The sequence below is a fragment of the Ammospiza nelsoni genome, chromosome 2 (assembly GCF_027579445.1).
Source record: "Ammospiza nelsoni isolate bAmmNel1 chromosome 2, bAmmNel1.pri, whole genome shotgun sequence".
In the NCBI taxonomy this organism is placed as follows: domain Eukaryota; kingdom Metazoa; phylum Chordata; class Aves; order Passeriformes; family Passerellidae; genus Ammospiza; species Ammospiza nelsoni.
The window spans coordinates 4,949,393-4,971,950 of NC_080634.1; the positions used below are offsets into that span (position 1 = coordinate 4,949,393).

General features: G+C 46.7%; 1 protein-coding gene across 10 annotated transcripts in view; it reads left to right on the forward strand.

Moving 5' to 3' along the window:
- The first annotated feature begins 5,636 nt into the window (after positions 1-5,636).
- ILDR2 (immunoglobulin like domain containing receptor 2) overlaps positions 5,637-22,558 on the forward strand; it is a 38,822-nt gene continuing 21,900 nt past the window's right edge. For all 10 annotated transcript variants that reach the window (XM_059465802.1, XM_059465804.1, XM_059465806.1 and 7 more), the window contains exons 1-3: positions 5,637-5,734; positions 14,360-14,692; positions 15,748-15,867. In XM_059465802.1, coding sequence (XP_059321785.1) covers positions 5,689-5,734; positions 14,360-14,692; positions 15,748-15,867 — 499 coding nt within the window. In that variant the 5' untranslated portion in view covers positions 5,637-5,688. The remainder of the gene's footprint in view (positions 5,735-14,359; positions 14,693-15,747; positions 15,868-22,558) is intronic.

Below are 22,558 nucleotides of genomic sequence, written 5' to 3' on the forward strand. Positions count from 1 at the left end.
ATCCCGAGTTTCTTTTTGAACAGCGCCACGACTGCAAGAGTGCAGGGTGCCTGACACCTCACCTATGTGACCAAGGATGTAATTTGGTACACCTAGGAGTCAGGAGGCCTTTCTACAACAACTCCCCTTGTCCTGTTCCCATGCAGGGCTTTGCTGAGTGTTGGACCTGTTGAGAATGTCCTGGACCAGGCCTCATGGATGGTATCAGCACCTTTCTTCCAGGTTTCTCAGGAAACTCAAATGACAGCTGATAATGCCTCTGTCTTCTCTCCAGAAATGGTAGCATTTGTGTTGGGGTTCCAGTGCAGCAGTCATGGAATTGTGAATGCACAGGACGTGCTGGGCAAGTGCTGTAACCCTGCTGACCAGGAGCACTAAAGCTGGTGCATGGCAGCCAGCAGCCCAGGTGTGCTACAGCTGCAGCCCCTCTGTGCCATCAGTTTCAGACACTGTTCATGCCAGGGCTCCAGTGAAACCACCACATCGTCCCAAGCACCCTGGACAAAGTCTGGGAAATCCTTAGCATCAGATCAGACCAGGTTTTTAGGTAGGAATGAAGGACCTGGCTGTGACACGCCACATGTGTGAAAGCCTTGCCTTAGGTGCTTGTTAGACATCTCTGTGCTCAGGACTATCTGGGTGTGCAGAGAAGGAAAACTGTAAGCCTTTAGGCAACTTTGACAGGACATGTGTGCTTTCAGTCTCAATCTGCTGCTGAATTAGGTTTTTTTTTTTAGATTTAAGTTCTAAATGTTAGGTACCAAAAATTTTCCAAAGTCTTGTTTTGGATCTGGCTCTAAGTAGGATGACCTGAGTAATTACAGACCTGTTAGACTGACAGAGATCCCAGGCAAAAGAATAGAATCACTGATACAGGATTTGCTTCAATAATGAATTAAGGAAAAGTAATGTAATTAATGCCAATCAACATGGGTTAGCAGCAAATACATTCTGTCACATTGGTTTGTAATTGCATCAAAAAGATATTAAGTGTGATTACTAAAGGTAATGCATTCAGACATGTGAAGCATGTGACTCGACCACACAACACTGAATTAGGGATACAGATTTATGATACAAAGACCATCCAGTCCCTGGTTAAAGCATTAGCTTAAGGTGTCTCAAAATGTAATTTTAAATGAGGAATTGTAATCACACTTTTTATTAAGATCTTTCTTAGGTTGTTTCTTGGCTGCATACTACTAAATACTTGTTGGTAGCTCTCAACAAAACGTAGTCATCACAGTTACTTGCAAAAAATACAAAGATTGAAGGAATACTTAATAAGGTAGGTGATAGAGTGGGATGTTGACCAAAGAGGAGCTTTTTAAGTGATGCTACATCAAAAGGAGTAACAGCATCATCCCTGGATGGATAAACAAATATTGACCAGGGATGATGATGCTGTAATACTTTTGCTTTCATGCTTTTAGCAACCGGGCCTGGGATGCGCTCTCCAATTCTGGTGTTAGCTCAGGAATAAAACAAACTAACAGTCTGTTGAACTTCCAGAGAGGATGTTAAGGGTGCTTTGATCACAGCCTGCCATTACCTCTTCAGAAGTGCCTTAAGGATGCCTTGCCCTCTGACTTGGCAGTACTAGAAAGTGAAGTTAGATTAAATTAGGGGCAGGGTGAGGTCCCTTCCTACCCAAAGTAATCTGTGATTCGTTTTTGTAACATACAGGTTGTAGTTCAAACTAATCGATGTAGTGTGGCGAAGTGATGTGGCTTATTTTATTGGGAGAGCTGAAGTGGGCAATCACAAAAGTCCAGGCTGTGAACTCCAAGTCCTTGGAGGTATTTGTGCTGCCCACAGTTCCTCTACAGCCAAAACCGCAGAGGATTTAGCAGCTTGTTACCTCCTAGGTTATCTGTAGATATGCAAGCAAAGTTTGTCCCATTGTGTATTTTTGCCCGTAATGACACACAGAAGATGGCAAGCTGGGATGATTCACTTGTGATCATTTACCTGTGAGATAACTTCACAAAACATTATTGCTGACATGCCATTGGTGTTTTAAATGAAAATTTCAGGTTCAGTCAGTAAGTGTAGCAAAGGCATGCTGTCTAAAAATGAGTCAGGAGTAGCATAGGAAATTAATCCAGAGGAGTAAATACTATAGGAGAATGCTGTTCTCTTGGGCTCTTCTTAATGCTGAATTTATATTACAGACTTGAAGGTTCATTGTAGTGAGAAAGCCGAATTTCTCCATTAAATATTCGAAGCATTTCTTGGTACAAACATCATGATTAAGAAACAGTAGCAGTTTATATATACATATCACTCACTCCTGATGTTAATGGGATGTAAAAGCTCTGTATTATTGTGCTATCAAATGCAACCAGGCAGCTTGGATAAAAACCAACACAGAGAGTGAATATATTTCCACAGTGTCTTGCTGTGAAGCTATCAAGGATTAATAGGAGATTCCAGTGCAGCAAACGAGGAAAAGTTTTACTTGGTAGCTATCTGAAGAGAGTCACTAAACGCTATGAACTGATGGTGTGTCACCCAGTCAGTTCTGCGACGTGCTGATCCCAGTACTAAATCAAGAGAGCAGTGTCTAATGGCTGAGTCTAGCATGGCATCCCAGAAAAGCTGTTGGAATCACTGTTTCTATGGAAATTTCTGCCAGGGAAATCCAGGGGGCTGAACGGCATGAAAATCTTCATGCAGGGATGCTGCCGAGATGGGTCTTGCTGACTGAGGTGCTGGTGTAAATCGCTCCACGTGGTGGTGGTAACTTAAAAAGCTGACTGTGCTTATCAGCAGAGGAAGCGACCACAAAAGATTGGTACTGGAAGATGAGAGGAGGGAGGGAGGAATTAAGTACTTGGCACGGAGAGAAAAGAGCCAGCAGCTGCTACAGCATGAGTAAAAATTAGTTTGTTTGTTTCCCCATTGTTCGGCTGAATTTGTTCATGATCCCACGGCTTAGAGAACTCCCTCAGTGGAGTCGCGGATATCAGCAGCGAAATCAAACAGGGTTGCAGTGTGGTATTCTTCCGATTCTGCCTGGGACTAAATTACGCAGGGCAAACAGCGGGAATTTGCTCATAAAGTTATCTAGTGACTGAGGGAGATGAAGGTTTAAGTCCAGTGTGTTGTTTTTTAAAGGACAGAATCCCTGCTGGGCTGTGGCTTGGAGCCATCTGGCTAATTGCACAGGAATTTCCCCACCGTGTGAAGCTGAAGTGGGGCTAACTGCAGTCATGCAGCTTTCTGTCTTGGGCTAAAAGGAAAGGCAACATCCCAACATTAACTATTAAGCCAGCTCGGATGTTGCAATCAGGAGATCAAAGGTCTACAGAGATCTGGAACATCAATTCAGGGCCTGGGCATCCATCTTAGGTGGATGTATACAAATGACAGCTAAAATTAAGTGAGAAAGGACCATACAGTAAGTTTATGAGAATTTCAAAGCAGATATAAATCCAACGTTACATGTGAAACAATGGTGCTTCCTTCTATTGAAAATCTTTCCTTCCTTTGTCGTGAGTCAAAAGTTTAGCTGAAGTGATGCATGCCAAATTTATTAGCAAAAGCTGGAGTAGATTAAAAAATAACAACTAACAAAAAACCCCACTGGTAGCTAACAATAGTGACGCATAAGGGATTGTACTACTCCCAGTGTTAAACAGATGAGATAATATCAACATCAGCATTGTCTCAGGAAACTCTGGATCAGAATCCTGGCCAGCTAAGTTACAAAAAGGCAAGGAACCGGGATTTCACTTAAAATTTTGGAGGGTTATCAGGAAAAACAGTTGGGGGAATGAGAGAAAAATAGCTTTGCGTTTAGCTTTTAGGCGTCTTATTTCAACCCATACAAACTTTCATGGATTATATCCTCTAGATAGGTAACAGTGGTGATGCAAAGTTCCATCAGAATTTTCTGCAGCCACACGTTGCTGGAGGCTGAATTTGTGCCCGTATTGAGAGTTTGTACTTTGTCTTCCACCTGCAAGTATGCAGGAAGGCAGTGGAGTGTCAGATCAGTGTGCTGAAGGAGAACAGCACTGCTGCACATATATACATTATTTAGTGTAACAGGAACTTCTTAATAGTAACTTTTAGCTAGTACTGCAAAACAGTTAAATTCGTAATATATTAGGTCAGAGGAACATTAGGACACTGACTGGGGTGGGTGTGTATTTTTTTTTAAGCAATGCTGAATAAAAATAAACTTCCATGTGAAAAATATTTTTAAATAGCATTGAATAGCTCCAAATAAAACACTTAAAACCAGAGCAACTGCCTAAGGATTGTCTCCTTGTTCAATTCCATTTTAACTGTACTAACAGAGGGACTACTCCGGTCTGAAAACAACCAAAGATGTTTCAACACGTTTTTTTTATCACAGCAAACATGCTAGTTTGGTTTTCCTTCAGAAATTATTGATCTTTTTTTTATTTGCACTTTTAAAGAAGAGCTTATTTTGCCTGCAGAGAAGTTCAGTCTGAAAGGCGAAATGATGAGAAATCTACAAGCAACCGGAGAACACCTGCTAGAATGTAAACAGCTTGTGCAGATTTACTGCAGGCGTCCTTGAGCCTTCAGCAGCAGGACACACCGAGCGCTTTGCTTTAGAAATGTCAGAATAGTTTCTGTTTTATTGGCAGATTCCAGGTGAGATGAAGTTGGAGACTAGTCCCATCTCTCATGCGGATCACTGATGCCTTCAGCATCCCAGCTTTGGTTCAAACACCAGCCAAACCCCGTAAGAAAAGTGCCTGAGGGTGAACAACACTCAAAGGGAAGCCGTGCTGGCCGCTGTGAATGGGGAGTGCCATTTTGCACTCTGTGTTTCTCGCCGGTGCTGAGCCACAAAAGAAAGCGTGATGCTATTTTAGCCAGCTATTTAGGCCCATGAATAATTCCACTGACTTATTAAGTTTTCACAGAAACTTTAAAAGTTTTAAGTACAGTTAATGTGTATCCACGTGGGTTTGCTGCGGCCAGGACCATTTAATTTCTAAGCAACATCCATATTCTAAAATGTAATTTAAGGCTGTTTGTGACCCCTTTCTCACAAAAACCCCCACAACAAACCAAAACCAAACAAAAAATTCTCATAATCTTTCAGTATCATGTTACCAGGAAAACTTAACACCCCGCAACTTGCCTGCCCATTGTTAACAGACAGAACACCTCCTCATCTATAATGATACTCCTTTATCTAAAATTACGATAATTAGCTGCCGTGCCCATGCTGGAAACGGAAACCCCAGGGAAATTTAGAACAGGAACCGTCTACGCTCATTTCCCCAGGTATACACTTGGCTAATTTGGGGAGGACAGATGATGGGCGGGGGGACATTTTCCAGCGCTCACTGGAGAAGTTGTAAGAGCAGCGGGGATGCCGGAGGGCTGCAGGACTTGCAGAGGGACGTGCCCGTAGGCTGAGGAGCGGCACCAGGCAACCGAAAGGCGCCTTTGCCGGAGGGAGGGAGGGAGGGCGGGAAGAGAGGCAGTTTCGGGCAGCCGCGTCCCCCTCCCCTCTGAGCCCGGACAGCGGCGGGGGCGGCCCCGGGGAGCCGGCCCGGGGGAGGAGCGGAGCCGAGCGGAGCGGAGCGGAGCCGCACGGCGCGCCCGCCCCGCCAGCCCCGCCGGCTCTGCGGGGAGGCGCTGCCCGAGCGGGGCCGCCCCCGCGCCTCTCCTGCCGCCGCCAGGACCACTGGGAACATGGATGGGCACGTCCTGGGATGGATCGTCCTCCTGTGGATCGCAGGTAGGGCCGCGGGCAGAGGCGCGGCTGGCCCCGACGTCCCTGCGCCGTGCTCAGCCCGCCGGGCTCCGCGGCTTTCCTGAGGGGGAAAACTGTGGGGAGCGTTGGGGAGATGCTCCTGAGGGAGCCGGCGTGAGGCCGGGAGCTGCTCGGGGGCGTCCCGCGGTGCAGTTTGCGGGGACTTGGCGGAGAGGGTTGGGAACGGGGGGCAGCCGGTGCCTGCCGGGGCTCGGGGCAGCTCCGGGCGGCCCTCGGCGCTTCCCTTCCCTTAGCGGCCCGGCGGCGCTCGGAGGGAGCGCGCCCGTCCCGGGGTTAGGGGCGGCCGGCCCGGGGATGTCGGAGTGTCCTTGGCGAGAGGGATGGCGACGAACCCCCGGCTGGGAACAATTGCAGGAACTTCTCCTTCACCCCGTGTCCTGACCGCACACGCCGTCCAACAGAGGTGTGAGAGGAGGGGGCTGCTCTGCCTCTGCTTCCAGAGGGGCAGAATTCCAGGGGGGCCTTCCCCGTGACGGTGCAGCTTCACCCAGGCCTTTGTCAGCCCGGTTGCCCCCCAGCCCAGCCCGCCGCTCGCCTCCCATAAAGGTCGGGCAAGTACCCCCCAGGGCAGGGGGAGGGAGCCGGAGAGGCGAGCAGAGAGGGCTCAGTGATGGGGAGAGGGCAGGGGGGGCGAGCTGAAAAGGGGCTGGGTCTGAGAGCTGGGCAGCGAGAAGAGGGAAGGGATTACGGCAGGGTGAGAGCGGCGGGGCAGCCGGGGAGAGAGAGAAAGCCGTGTCAGGTCAGGAGCAAGATCTGCCTCCGGTGAGCCGGTGCAGCAGCCAGGCACAGGCAGGAGCAGCAGGATATAGGAAAAGCTGCAGTAGGATGACTTAGCCAGGCCGACTGAAAGAAGAAAAACAGCCACACTTGGGTTAAGTGGCATATATTTCCCACTGTCACCTATGTATCCCACAAAAAAGACCTCCGCCTTTTCCCTCTTCCTATTCAGATTTAGGATTCACAAGCAGTAAATTCGGCTTTTAGTCATAACACCTCTCTCCCACCAGCCACCCACCCCTTTCCTTGCATTTTCACTCTGAGTCATCCTCAACACCGGTGCCTGCCTACTGCTCCCTTCCAGGGTTTCACGGCCTCATCTGGGGCTTCAGCAGCTTCCAGCTCATTCTCCCTCCCTTCTCTCCCTTCGTCCTTCCCTGCCATTTGGCTGCTTCCAAATGTATCCCGCTTCAGTGAGTTGGTCCGGAGTGGCAGCACACCCACAGTGCCCCTCCTTTCCAACTAGCCACAGTGGTGTGCTGATAAATAGCATCCAAGCACCCATGACATTACATTCCTCCCTCTTTCTAAAGAGCTTCTTTATCTGCACATGTCAGGCTAATCAGGACTTTTTTTATCAAGCTAAAAGACCGGGCTGTTGACACTTTTCTCCTTCCACTGAGGGCAGTTCACGATTCCTGGCAGCGAGCAGTGTTTGGAGCATGCAGGGTCAATGCAGAGAGGGGGAGAGAGAGAGGTACCGCTGCAGTGGGAAGACCTTCCAGTTTCCTCCAGCCCTGTGGTTTGGAGACAGGGCTGCGTGCAGCTGGTGCTGTGGAGAGCTGGCAGGCACAGGCTTCCGGCAGGCAACAGGTTATCCATAGCTGTGTGCTGAGGGATGGAGGCACTCCGTGCTCCCTGCTCCCCTCCAGCCTCCTGCCGCTGCTGCCCAGCCATAAATCAGGTGCTGCTGTCCTTTTGCACAGCCGGCAGAAGGCAAATAAGCAAAGGTGTGTGAGTGTGTGCGTGTGTGTGCACAGAAAAGGAGGAGGGGGCTAGCTAGCAAACATGGATTCGAGATTTTCCTCTCCCCAGTGGCTGTGCAAAGGAATGAAAGGTCTGCACCGAGGTAAGGAGCCCTAATGCAGCCAGCGTGGTACACTCCACTCTGGGGAACAGGAGTGGGGGTTGGGAGGTGGAGGGACAGAGTGCAGGATGGGGAAGAAGCAGGGAGACAAAAGGGAGCACGAAAGAGAAGGCTCTCGTTCCCTTCCCTCCCCTCCTCCCTCCTCGAGGTGGGCTGAGAAATTTCTAATCAGCACTTTCAGTCCCTTTCCTCCCAGCAGCAATTCCTCTCTGTCCTTTGTTTGTCTTTAATTTTTGGCTCTTGCGTTTATCTTTTGTTTGGTTTTGCGCATTGTGAGTTCTTAGGGCAATTTCAGAAAATCCTGTGTGAGGCACAATGGATTTGGTTTGGCTTCTCCCCCTCCTGTCCTGCTCTCCCACGTGCCTGAAGCGAGTGTTTTAATAACAACAGCAAATGGATGAAGAGCAGGTCGTTCTTTATTCCTTCCTGTGAGGTCACACGGGTTAAGATATGTGTGGAACTGTGCTCTCATTCTATAAAAAGAAGACGCAATTTGCCAAGTATCCTCAGTCCCTGTGTAAAGCCTGTTCTTGTAAATTACCAAGTGCAGCTTGATTCTGGAATGAATCCTCCCCTTGTGTTTACCATTTTCTTATTAATGCTGTAATTTCTAATGCATTTGAAACAAGAGCATAGTGCTGTGCTGGCTACTGAACTTCAGTTTTAGTACAGAACAAGCAGATCAAATTTTTCCTGCCTCACAACTTGGACCAAGTTTGGAAAAATTACAATTAGAAGACTGTCCATGTTAAAATGAGATCTTTTCTCTCTGATAAGTGCTTTTCCACCAGTAATTCAGCACTCAGTCCCTGTATACTGTTGCTGTACTTGTTCTTTCCCAGCCACAGTTCAGGAGGGCAGGCAGAGGGGGCATGCTGGAGCACAGTTGTGTCTTTGCTGTTTCTGGCCAGCTGACCACACTTCTTGGGAAGGCAGGGAAATGGTTGGACTCTTTTACTGGTCCTGATTTAAAGTGTTCATCTGACTTCCCTTGCCTAGCTTCACAGAGCATAGCAAGTGTAGCATAACTGGGAAGAAATCTCATGTTTTTCTTACTTTATATTCCTGTGAGGTCACCTTGAGTGAGACTGGCAGCAGTGGAAATCCCAACGCCATCCCCAGGATATTATGGCTTGGTGTTACAAGGCTTGGAGGGATTCTTCACATTTCTTTTGCTTTGCTCTCAGGCTTCTGATGAGTGATAATTCTGGGAATGACTTCCGGGATGCTGAACCAAGTCTAGATCAGGAGGCATCTGACAACTGTAACAGGTTTCAGACAGCAGTAAGACAGGGTGGGTTTGATCTGGTGGGCAGAGATAATTCACCTGAAAGCGTCCAGGGTGACTTTCGTGAGTGTTTGAAAGGGGCTGTGGAAAGGGAGTGTAAGGAGCACAGGGAAGCTGATGAAGAGAGTGAAGTGAGGAGCTGGGAGTGCCTGGGGAGAGCACCACAGAGAATGGGGAAAAGCAAGGAATAGTCCAGTGCCTGCTGCAGTCATTCTGCACAGCCTGGGCTGTCCTGCATGGAGTGCTTTTGTGTTAAAGCTCTGTGCTGTGAGTGCTGCCTGTGCAGGCCACGCTCTTCTGCAGCTGCTTTGGGTTTTCCCCTTTCCAGGTTAAGTAGCTGGAGAGCTGAAATTCTTGGTTTGCTGTGGAGCTGTTGAAAACAGAGCCATGCTTTCACCTCAGCTGCAGCTGACTTGTTCAGGCATTGGTTTCTTGCTTCCAAAAAAAGCTGACAATTAGTGGTCACTTTGCTAAGAATACAAGTCTGATAGGAACCAGACCAAGACATCCAATTAATTTCCCATAAGCACTGGACACAGTCTGATGGTGATGGCTTTTGCTGATAAATTGCATGAATTGGACTTAGTCCAACATGAGTAGGCGAGAACCTGTACAATACAATCTCAGTGATCCCACTGTCCATTCATCTGTTTACACATCTCTTTATAATTTCTGACTTTCTGGTCTCAAAGCCCAGATCTTGCCCTTCCTGATTCAAGCTTGATCCACATATGAAAGTATAAATGGTATGCCAGTATTCAGCAGTGGGGGAGACAACACTTTAAAATGATGCAGAGTATCCAAGGTGCCAAAACCGACGATACTTTTGCCCAACAGTTAATGTTATTTGGGAAGGGGTATAAGCTACCCTAAGGGCACTGTCTCTTACCAGGCAATGGATGCTTTTCTGCCAAAGCCCTGAGGTGAAGTCTAGGAGTAGCTTTCCTGAGGTGCCTGGTTCAGGACCCAGTGATTTCCATTCTGCTGTGTGCACAGCTGCCACTCCTATCAATAAAGGAACGTGAAAATTTGAAATTTTTGTAGTTTCGTAGAATCAGCTGTACTACCTCAGACAAGCAGTAGCATGAGCCAAATAATTGCAAAGAAAGAGATGAGATGCATGATATGATATGATGAACATATAGGGAGACTCATGTGACCTGAAGAATAATGTGTGCTGCCTTCCTTCTCTTGGACTCCAGTCTTGTGTGCTCCAGAAGGATGCAGCCTGAGACATGTTCCATTGAACTACAGCACTGGGCTTTGCCATTACTTCCAGGGTTTGGTGCTTCAGATCAATTTTATTCTAACCACATGATATTTAAGGTCTCCTGCAACCCAAACCATTCTGTGATGCTGTTCCTAGGGGCTGTGTAGTGAAGTTAAATCTTCCTGGGGCTCATTTCATCTCAGGGAGGCATAGGCTTCTCTGGAGGTCAATGGCAAAGCAAAAGCCTCAGTTATCACCTCTCAATTGCTTTCTCTCTTGCTCGGGGAAGGGGCTTAGGAAGATCAGGCTCACCAGGCTCAAACCCGCCCTTACAAATATCCCCTCTGTAATCGCTTCCTGGAATTTTCTTTAATCACCAGTGAAATGTATTAGTGGTAGCTTGTGTGGAGTGTTGATTGCATAGTTTGAATGCATAATCTGAGGATAGTTCAGGAAAGGAATCAGAGCAAGGAGACAAATGCACATTGCCAATTGAAACAGACAAACCCCATACAATTATATTTCGGAAGTGTGATTATTTTTAAGCTCTTTCTCCGGGAGTCTGTGTGTGTATATATATTTGTACAGACACACAAAATCATGGATTCTTTTTATTTTCTAAGAGAAAGGATAACTGTGTTTATAAATTGCAATTGATTAATATTTTCAGACCTTTTTCTTTGGGTTTAGGAGAGCAAGAAGAGAGGAAAGAGAACAGTCATGTAGTCATGAGATTCCCAGGAGCTGGATTTTATTCTTGTTGAACTTGAAACATTGTGAAATTCACAATGAACAGGTTCCTTCTCTAGAGTGCAGGAATTGCATTTCCGTCATGACTTTGAAGTAAAGGCTAATTTTGCTCTGTCTGCATCAGTCAAAACATAGCACAACACAATTCAGTTTCTTTTTAGTCCTAGTTGTATTAAACTAGACAGAGCTACCATGGTGCTGTCACTAAGCTTCTCATAATTTTTCACATATTTGAGTTTTTTTATTCTCTGCTCTGTTAACAATTCTGAATTCTTCCCTCTGATACATCTGAGGCTTTTCTTGTCTTGGCTACACTGCATTTTGAGGTCAGCAGTTTCTTCTTGGAGGTGAGGAAGTCCTATAATTCCCATGCCTGGACATAACTGATCAGTTAATCCACCATCTTGTCTTCAGGCAGTCAGACATCCTGGTGGCCTTTTTGGTGGACACTCTTACAGTGACATACTGCATGAATCAATTCCAGTAATTCTTTTTTGGCAGTGGAAATAACAGGTGCATAATTTCCCAATTCAGCCATATATAATTATATATAATTTGACTTAAATAGATCTAAAGTTTCCTCTGCTCCACTCTCCCAATCTGAGGCACTCTGTTGCTCTTAAATGCTATTCCTGGAAGGAATCTGAAAATAATACTTAAGAAGTTAATAAAGAGCTTGGGATAGGATGTAGAACGTGCCAGATAATTTTATGCGCATCTCCAAAATGCTTTTTGGTAGAAAAAGAATTCCTGTATTTTCCCAAAAGTTGCTTTTCTTTTTTGATATAGACATTCACATGGGGGTAGGGTGGGGAAAGTTAGTCAGATGAGAATTTGCTAAAGCTCAGCTAATCATTTATTAAAGCAGTCCCTGGCTTGCCAAACTCATTAATCTCATTAACAGGGAAGGAGGGCTGTGGTGCATGGCCAGCTGAGAGCACTGTGTTTTCCAAGCAGTGTGCTTGGTTCACAAGGGAAAGATTTAAATATTCAGTGTGTCGCTGTTTTATCCCTGAAGCTGAGGTAACGTGATGAGTCACTTGATCAGCTCATGCCACATCCTGGCTGTGGCCTCACACTCTGAGGGTCCTGGAGCTGCCAGACACTGGCCTGACATGGACCCATTGGGCTTTCAAGGTGTTCTTCATGTTTCTTGCACTCACATGGAGCCCAGAATGTATGAATCTCTGGAGAGGATTAGGCATCACCACTTGGTTCACCTTGAGAAGCAACTGCTGGCGTTCCCTTGGTGCCACATGGTCCCTGGGTAAAGGAAGCCTGGCAGAAATGTCCCAGCTGCCCCTTCCTGAATAATCTCTCTGCCTGTGTCTCAGGAAAGTGCAGGAGCTGCCTCATTCTCTGCCTGTCCTGTGGGAGACCTCAGCTGTGCTTGGTGGTACTCTGGAGAGCAGCCACATCAGTGTTTGGATTTGGGTCCAGGCACTTCTGGCAAAACTGATAACCTGCTGTGCAACTTCCACATGGCACAAGCACAATGTGCATGGTGTCCTGCATTCATTATGTGCATAGCACAGCATTTCTGTGCAGTGCCAGAGCATCCCTGTGCTCCTCAAGCCTTCACATAGAAGTCCCAAAGGTCAAACCCTGTCTAGATTAGTAACTCTGTTGGTAGCAATGACCACCTTGCCTCTCTGCAATTAGCTTTCCCCTGGGTTCTGTCCACGCTGTGTTTTCCATTTCCAGCTGGGATTTATAGACTTCATTGTGCTCTGCAGTTCACTGCAGACAGTGTATCACTGCAGACAGTGATAACTTGTTGAATTTAATATTCACTGGTTTATCAGCCTCTTCACTTCCCTTTGGTTCTGAATCCTGATCATGCAGTCTCTGCTCACTCTTGCTTTTCAGGTCTGCAGCTGTCTCCAGCTTGACCTTGTCTCTTCATGCCTGCTGTTATACAGTTGATGCATTTATTGCTCTCTGTCTGCTCCAAGCTCCAGTGCTTTAGTCTGTGCCTTCCCCCCCCTCCCCATTCTAAAGATATCTCCTGTCATTTCACTTTCTTTTGCCAATTTCCATCTCCTTTTCATCTCTGCTTTCTGGAGTGGGTGGGTTATTTTTGCTGACTCCATTTCCTCTCTTCTCTACATCATTTCTGAATCTCCTGCAACCTGACTGCAGCCCTTTGTACTTATTTTGACCTGGGCTGAGGCACCTTCTCCAGCTTCTTCCAACTGAATATGAGCTTCCTGATTGTCATCTTGCTCATCATTCTGCTTCTTATATTTGCTCTGATGCTTTATCTTTACTCTTTTTTCTTCTTTCTTGCATTTTCCCTTCTCTTATACTGCTTCTTGATATCAGGAAGTCTTTCTTTGTCCTCAGTCTTTTCATTCCTCACTAAGCTCTCTCAGGTCCACCAGTCCCTTCTGCAGATGTTGTGTGGACTTTCTCTTCTGCTTTGTTGTCTTGAATGTTTCCTTGTTTTTCTTATTTTTCCCTGTTTCCCTGTGTATTCCTTCTTTTCCACCTGCTCTGGGTGAGGGGTGTGGTAGCATTTTCCATACTGAACCTGATTCCCTTTTTCTGGTGTTGTGTGAGTACTCCCAGACATCACTGCCTGCAGCACAAGGAGGGAAGCAACGAAGGGCTCATGGGGGAGTTTTGGCCATATCCCTGTGGGTGGATGGAGTGCCTCACTCTCTAGAAGGCTGACATTGCTCACTGACTCTCCCTCAGCTACACAAGGGTGTAACAGCAGTCCCCTGCATCTTCTCTGGGGCCTTGATGCATCAGGTCCAGGCTGCAGCTCCCTTGTCAGCTGCTAGATAAACATTACATGTTGAGATCCCTCTCCTCCCTGGGAAAACTTGAGGGTTTGGGCCCTTTTTCTCCACACGTCCCACATGGAGCAGTTTGTCTCAGTGGTTCTTGCCAGCCCTGGGAAGAGCTGTGTGATTTGGATCCGCTCCTTTGTGCATCTTTGGAGTTTGGCAGAGCAGGCAGCACTAGCTGGGCACCAGTGCAGAATGTGCTGGTCCAGGCACTGTTTGTTGCCTGACGTGTAAAGAGGAGGTGTGGTGCCACTGAAATGGGGAGGGAGGTGACTTATTGTGCAGTGGGATTGTCATGGATTCAGGATCTGGCCCCTTGGCTGACCTGCTGTACAAGTGGAGCATGGCCATCCCTAAAATACCTCTTCCTTATGTTTGAACTTGCCCCAGAAGCTGTGAATCATCACACCATTGTGTTAGGGCTTCCATAGCTTAAGGATGCTACATTTGAGCCTTCAGCCCCATCATGCTGTGTTTTCCTTTGTGACTGTAAGCTATGAAAAAGCAAACTTATTTCTGCTGCCAGCATCCGTGCTTACATACGTTGGGGAGTGTTGCTCCCTAGCACCTGAAACAGATGGACAATTTTCTGTATGTGTGGAGAATAGTGCTGGGATAAAATGCAGTAGCTCCCTCTTGAAGCAGTGCCAAGGCATATGATACTCATGTTTTTGTCTTCTAGCTGAGGTGGAAGGGTTGCAGGTCACTGTGCCTGAGAAGAAGAAGGTGGCCATGTTATTCCAGCCTGCTCTGCTTCGCTGCCATTTCTCTACTTCTTCCACCCAGCCAGCCGTGGTACAGTGGAGGTACAAATCCTACTGCCAGGACAGGATGGGAGAAGCTCTAGGAATGGTGACTTCTGGTTTGCAAACAATGAGCAAGAGGAACCTGGACTGGGATCCCTACCTGGACTGTGTGGACAGCAGGAGGACAGTCCGTGTCGTGGCCTCCAAGCAGGGATCTGCCATCACCATAGGAGACTTCTACAAGGAAAGAGATGTCAGCATTGTCCATGGTAACTCTACCCCAGGGATGCTTGGTGGGGGCTGGAATGGACTCTCAGCACTTTGGGACACTGGAGTCTGGCAGAAATTGTTCACTTGACTCCCTCAGAAAAGGCTGTGGGAAGAGATGTCGGGATGTCAGGCATTTAGGATTCAGCCAACCAGTCCTAGATCCAAAGATAATTTCCTTTGGCACTTCCCTTAAATTAACTGTAGGTCTTCAAAAACAGTATCCTTTTTCCCCTTCCATGAAGTGGAAGCTTTTTATTCCTGACTTCTGCATATTGCTGTGTATATAGATTTTCCTTAGCAAAGGGGGGGCAGCAAGAGATACAAATTCAGTCTCTGCAGGATAGGTTTTTCTTCCTTGCAAATGCCACTGCTGTTTTCTTAGTTCTGAAATACCAAGCTTATCCTACACCTCATGTTTGCTCAGCCACAGACTTACCCTGTCATGAACCTGAACTCACACAGCCTTGGGCAGAGTGGAATGAAGAGATTCTGTGGGGTGAAGTCAGGTTGGGTGGAGATGAGGGATGGTAGGGTCCTTAAACATTTTTGTCTGGAAGGCTGTGTGAGAGACCTTGTCCCTCCAAAGTACAAAGTGTCTGATTGACCGGGGAGACCACCTAGCCACAAGTGGAGACTCGTTGGTGTGGAGGGAATGTGATCAGCCTCGCAAGAGGGAGTGTTTTCCTTTGTCTCTGTGTAACCTGTTCACAAATGACTGAGGTGCTGTAAGGAGACACTGTCTAAGCCCTTCTTTCGTGACAGGAATAGTGTTGGGACCCATGCCCTAGGTGACAGGAAGGACAGAGAGACTTTAGTGACCCCTTGTGCTCTTGGCACTTGCAGGGTGAGCTGCCTCTGCAGCATTGTCTGTTTTCACACCTACAGCCAGAAGTCCTGACCTGTTGTTTTTTCCTGAATACTGTGATATTCTGGATGAGGTTAAACCTTCTTCTTAGAAAGGAAATGAAATGGATTTGGGGCACAGAGATGGATCCAGTGCATTCTTCCTGTAAGTGTTGGAGGGAAAACCTGACTTTTCTTTTTTGCCTTCCAGATGCAGACCTGCAAATTGGGAAGTTGATGTGGGGAGACAGTGGCCTCTATTACTGCCTTATTATCACACCAGATGATGTGGAGGGCAAGAATGAAGAATCAGTGGAGCTGCTTGTGCTTGGTGAGGCCTCTTGTCGGGCTGCTTTTCCAGCAGATACCTGATGCATCTTTCCTCCTGCTCTCTTGCTGTCTCTCCATCCCCATGCACTGTATTACTATGGGTGTAAGAGCTATGTAAAACAGTCCCTGCAGTGCTGTCACCATTGCCTTGCACCTTGTGCAGTCATTCACACCTAGGCAAAGTGGGTGGCAAATGCTACCAAACCAGAATAGTAATGTTTACACCCACACTGCTCACACGTTACACAGGCGTCAATGACTGCAGAGAGTGCGGGGCTATGGAAAGGCAGAACCCTTGTTTTTAAGGGATAAAACAAATAACTTGCAGCAAAATGAACACTTGAGATGGAGTCTTTTATCAGCAGACACCCATAAGACATCAGATCCTGTGATTTTTGCAGTCCTCATCCCACTCCTCTGACCTCTGAGGCTGTCAAGAAGCACTGTATTGAACATGTCCGTTTGGGAGATTTTTTGTGTGCCTGATAACACTTGTCCAGTTAGAGGTGCAGTTTCACAGTCATCCTAACCTGGTCTGACCTGGTGCTGCCACTAACAGGACCTGCCCTCTCTGTGGTGTGTGTGCTTGGCTCTGCTTCTGTTAAATTGCCTTGAGCAGGGTGCTGAGCAGGATCAGTTTCTTCCCTGTTTGCAGGGTTTGCTTTCAGTGGTGGCTTCCATGATACAGCTCACTGTAAAGGCCAGAAAAGCAGCCATTCCAGCTAGAGGAGAAAAGCAGAGTGCAATGGGCATTTCAGGGACTTTTGTTGACATGCCTGGAGCCAGCTGTAGTACTTCAACTCTAGATGCCTCAGGAGAGCAAGCTGAGTTTTTCCCAACTTACCTTAAGACCTCACCATGGCTCTTCTGTGTACAGATTTTGCATCCTGTGATGGAAATATTAAAAAGCTGGGGTTGATAGTGTGTAGGTGATCTGTGGAGGTGTACAGTAGAACATGCCAAGCATTCCCTTGATCTCCTACCAAAGGTCAGAGTTTAATTGGTGTTTATATTTGGAGCTGTAGTTATCATCACCAGGTAAACCAGACTGAATAGGTGAGTGGCTGTCACAGTGCCATTGCCTCTTCTCACTCCTTTAATGTCAGCCAAACAATGGACAGTTGGAGTGGAAGGTCAATCTGGTCACTCCAGAGAACAGTGTCACATGCCTGTGTAAATCCACAGTGTGACATCTGTGTATCATCTGCCACTTAGCGACAGGCCCAGGACCAGCCTGTGTGAGTTCAGGTGAGGTTATCTCTGCCAGGTGGCAGTGGTAGCTGTTAAAATCCTCTCCTGAGGTCCTGTGTCTCTGCAGTGATGAGCTGCTGAGTTTTTGTCCCTTTTTCACCTTCCTGTCTGGGATTTGGTGTCTTCCTCTTGTATATCTACAACTGTGCTCAGACACCAGTGGTGAAACAGTACCATGGTAACAGGAAAAATTGGTTTTTCAGTGTGTGCAGAGGGCTGTGGGGAGAAAACACAGAAATCCCTTCCTTTGGAGCTGGCTTGATGTCTCTGCCCCCAGTTCATTGTGGTTATGTTGGGGGACACATGTGGCTTAGGCTGCATCACCCTTGACCACATGTGCTTTCCTTTTCCACCTCTGGGGCTGACCTTGCACTCCATGCAGCTCTCTGCCAAGTTTGGCAGCAGCATGAGAGCAGACTTGTCGTGGGCTTCCTTCTGCCTCATGCTGTTAGGCAGCTTCTGTATATTGCTTTTCCTGGGTAGAGGCAACATTCCAGCTTTTGGTGCAATCCAGGATTACCTGCCTGTTTTCCTCCTTCCCCCTCTTCCCCTTCCCACCCTTTTCTTTTCCTTCTGCCTTTGCTGTTACTTTTTTCTTTGTTTTCCTTTATCTCTCCCTATTGATGGCTAAAAGATGAAGCAGCCAGTGATGAAAATACTCTTCCTTAATATTCTGCATATTCTGGGATATTTTTTGTTCCCATTGCTTGGAGGGAGACACTGAATACAGATGTAGGTTGCAGCAATTTTACAGTCCTAGAGGACATGTGATAAAAGGGTTTTGTTTGCTGTTCTGCTGCCCTTTGGGTGGAACCCAGATTCCCTGTTAGAGAGTTTGGAGCAGCAGAGGGATAGTGTGTGAGAGATGCCATGATTCCCAGAGCACATTGCTGTTTGCTCCCTGCTGACAGTGGTCTCTCAGATACAATTTACATTGCTTATTTTGGGGTTGCTGCATGATTTCAGCATAAATTAGAATTTTGAATAGAGCAGAGGTTCTATCCACTCATGTTATCCTTGGGGTGACAGAAAAATCAGAATGGAAAAGGAAATAGGAAAATATCCCTTCAAGTGGTTTCATATTAATGGCAGGATAAAAGGGCAGTTTAATACCATGTTGAAACCATGAAAGGACTGAGAAGCAAAAATGGTAGATATCATACTAATAGCATCAGTAAATTAATGGAAGTTTGTTTAGCTAGAAGTGCAGGGGCCTGCTATTATACAGTGAATCATACCATGAAAAATTGATCAAAAGGCACTTTATCATGACTTAGAGCAAAATCTAAAACCTGGGCAAATTACAGCATTTCCTTTTTTCCTAGGAAAGCGATCACAGAGACCTTCAGTGGCCTCTTGAGTAGCCAGGGAGCCTGGGTCATGATGGGATTGCAAGTTGGGTTTTGTTACCTGGATGTGTCATGTTGACACTCAGAGCTGCTGGTCGGCATCAGAGAATCCCATGTGCTGTCCTCATGTCACACTTATTTCAGAAAAGCATACAAGCATTTATTTATATCCATTTGTGCTCAGCAAAGCTGATAGGATTTGTAAAGCATACCTGATGTTAGGCATGTGTTTATTATGTACTTTGCTGAAAAGACCATTCAGTATCAGGGACCTTAACCCTCTCTAAGGGAATCAATGCAGGTGAGGGAAAAGGAGTGGCAATCTCTGTCTCAGAAACACTGCTTCTGGTGGTGAACCTCCTCTAGAGTAAGGAGGGAATTTAAATAAAAAGTACATATTTATTATATTTTAAAAATGTACTTGAGACCTTATTATTCTTTGCAACTGTCTGAAAGGAGGTTATAGCAAGGAGGGGGTTCATCCTCAAGCTGTATTGGGAGGGGTTTCAGGTTGGACATCAGAAGGAATTTTGTCACATAAAGGTCGGTTAAACATGGGAATGGGCTGCCCAGGGAGGTGTTGAAGTCACTGTCTCTGAGGTGGTTAAGGAAAGACTGGATGTGGCACTCAGTTCCATGGTCTGGTGGTGTTTGAGCACAGGTTGGGCTCAAAGATCTCAGAGGTCTTTTCCAACCTACAAGACTCTCTGATTCTCTGATATATGTGCATTTTGATGGCATTTGGAATCTCCAAACAGGATGTAGTGTGCTGGAAGCTGTATGAACTCTGCTTCTGCTACAGACTAGTCCAGAACTTAGCAATTCCACAGCAGGAATCAAGTGAATCTCCCTGCACTCATGTGTTTTATTAGAAAAGGAGAACCTTTGCTGACATTACAGCTGTGTTAATGAATCCCTTTGAAACTTTATACATTTTAATTTTTAAACTTTTTAATGTGATTGAATCTAAAATGCTCAATCCTAAATTGAACAAAGTCTACATTTCTGTTGTAGTAGCTGGCAGCTGATGTCCTGCTTCTTGAAACACAGACAGTGCTATTAATCATATTGTTATTTGTAGCCCCTGTGTATTGCTTTTTTATATGAGAATGTCAATGGGCTTCAGTGAAATAATTCATTGCAGCCTTTCTGAAGGGAGCTGCGCGTGTACCAGTGCAGGGATGCAGCGTGCCTGGAGTAACCTTCAAACCAGAGCCATGGGGCAGTGGCAGTGTCATCCTGGCTTCGTGTCACCAGCTCACATCAGGAGGCAGTCCAGCTTCATTGCATGGCCTTGCATACAGCCCAATAAGCCTTCCCAAGAGCCAGAATTCACTAACCAGGTGCAGGGACCTGTGGAAGCTGCTACACTGCTCCCTTCCCAAGCTGGAAGAGCTAAAGAGCAGTGCCTGAACGTACAGCTCAGCACAGCTGGGCACCCTGGAACTCATAGGTCTGTGCAAGCTCGGTGATGTTTGCATTCTGAGATTTTACATAGCTTAGACATGCTTCACAAAACAGTGACTCCATTCCCTGGGAGTTCTGGAAGAGGCCAAAAAGTACTCCACTAATTCCACTTGTTGGTTTGATGCTTTGCTTAGTGATCTGTGCACTTTGCTAGACAGATATTGCCAGCTTTCTTTTCCATCCAATTCAGCAGCTAATTTTACATATACTGTGTATCAGTGAAATATTATTTTATGGTGAATCATAGAATCATTATGGTCAGAGAAGACCTTCAGTGTCACCGAGTTCAACCTTTGATTGATGACTACCACCTCAACTAAACCGTAGCACTAAGTGCCACATCCTGTTGTTTCTTGAACACTTCCAGGGATGATGACTCCACCACTTCCCTGGGCAGCCCATTCCAGTGCTTAACCACCCTTTCAGTGACAAAATTCTTCTGATGTCCAACCTGAAGCTGTCCTGGCACAGCTTGAGGCCATTTCTTCTCATTTTGTCACTTCTTCCCTGGGAGTGGAGTTTGACCCATCTTTCCACACCCTCCTTTCAGGCAGTTTTAGAGAGTGGTAAGGTCCCCCCTGAGCCTCCTTTTCTTTCCAGGTTAAACATCCTCAGCCACTCCTCATCAGGTTTGTGCTCCAGACCCTTCTCCAGCTCCGTTCCCTTCTCTGGACTCACTCCAGCCCCTCAATGCCTTTCTCAGAGTGAGGGGCCCAGACATAAACACCAGACTTGAGAGGCCTCACCAGTGCTGAGCAGAGGACAATCACTGCCCTGCTCCTGCTGGCCACACTGTTCCTGATCCAAACCAGGACGCCACTGGCCTCCTTGCCCACCTGGGCATACTCTGGCTGATGTTCAGCTGCTGTTGACCAGCACTCCAAGTCCTCTTTCATTGCAGTTTTCCAGCCACTCTTCCCCAGCCTGTGGCTGGAAAATGCTGTGGGAGACACTCCCAAAGGCTTTATTAAGTCCAGGAAGACACATCTAGAGTCTTTCTCTCATCCTCTGGGTGGGTCACTTGGTCATAAAAGGAGATCAGCTTGGTCAAGGAGGACTTGCCTTTCCTAAACCCTTGCTGGATCCTTCTGATCCTCTGGTTATCCTGTATGTGCCGTGTTTTATTCCATAACCTTCCCAAGCACCAAGGTCAGTCTGACAGACCTGAAATTCCCCAAGTAAGAAGCTGAAGCTTCTCCCATTGTTATGCTTTAAATAACACCAATTAGCACTTGAGGTTTGTGTTAATTTCTGGAGACAGCTGGCAAATAATATTGGTAAGCTGACATCTTCTGCTGTTTATATAACCAGCCAGTATCCATGTAGGCTAAACCCAAAATTTAAAAAGTCTCACACCCATAGTAATAGTAGTAAAGAATGTAAAGTAAAGAATGTAGATACATATCCACACAGCATATTGTACAGTAATTAATGTGCTAATAGAGACATGTGTTGACTTTCAGTGAGGATAAATCTCCACTGGGACACGTGTGTATGGTGTGCAATGCTAATAAGGCAGTTCTTACTCAGCAAAGTGACTCAATAGCTGGTATAAATATAGCCAGGTTTGGAGTCTCTTCTATGCCAGGAGAGACTGTATAATGAAATTTGACATGATTTCGGAGATTGAAAAGTTCTTGGCAGAATTTTCCCTTACATGATGTTGGTTTTAGGATTTTGCTGTGATTTGCTGAAGAGCTGCCAGTAGCATCCGAGCCAGTGCTCGGTCACAGGAGCTGGCAGAGCTGTGCTGGTGGCCTTGTGTTGGGGATGTGTTGGCCCACATCTCAGCTGGGAAAATGTCTGTGAGCAGCTCCATGGAGAGGGCTCACCAGCCCTGAGCTGTGACCAGAGGTGGGTGGTGCCAGCAGGGGAAGGAAGTGATTGCAAACTTCCTCTTAAAAAACCTGGAAAAGTGTGGATGCACTGCCCCAGACCACTGTGCTGCCTCCTTTGTAACCAGCTTCCAGTTCCCCTCATCCTAGCCCAGCCTACTCCTGATTATTTATTTCACACCCATTAGAAGTGCTACTTGTTGCCAAGGTTTTTTACCCCTGTTTTCCTCCTTATTTGCCAGCGACAGCCACACGCTGCTGCTCACAAAGCAGACCGGTGTGATTAAAAGACCGCGGTTACCAAGGCAGCCATGGCAACAGCCTCCTTGGAGGTCTTTGTTGCCTGCTAAAACTTTGATCTCCAAAAGGGGCTGCTGCTGTTTCTCCCTCCAATTGAAGGGAAGGATGGGAAGAAAGGATAAAGTTTACTCCAAGCAGAGGGAGCACAGAGGGACGCTTTGCAGAGCCGTGCTCCCCCAGTAAATCTCACAGCAGCTGCCTTGGAAAAGTGTCTGATTTACAAGGGCCACACTTCCTCTCCTGTGCTTTCCAGCCTCTCCTCAGGCTAGTGTCCCTTGCCAGGGGCCTCTTGCTGTGACATGGCTTGGCAAAGTCTTCCACCACTGAGAAGGAAATAATTCCCTCTGTAGTTGCTGTGTCCTGTGATCACGCTGCAGCAGGTTGGGCTGTGGAAGCAGCCTTCAAACAGGAAAACAGTTCAGCAGTTCCTGCCATAGTTACCCAATATTTATCACATTTATGCAACTGCCAGTATTTGCCATGTTCCCAT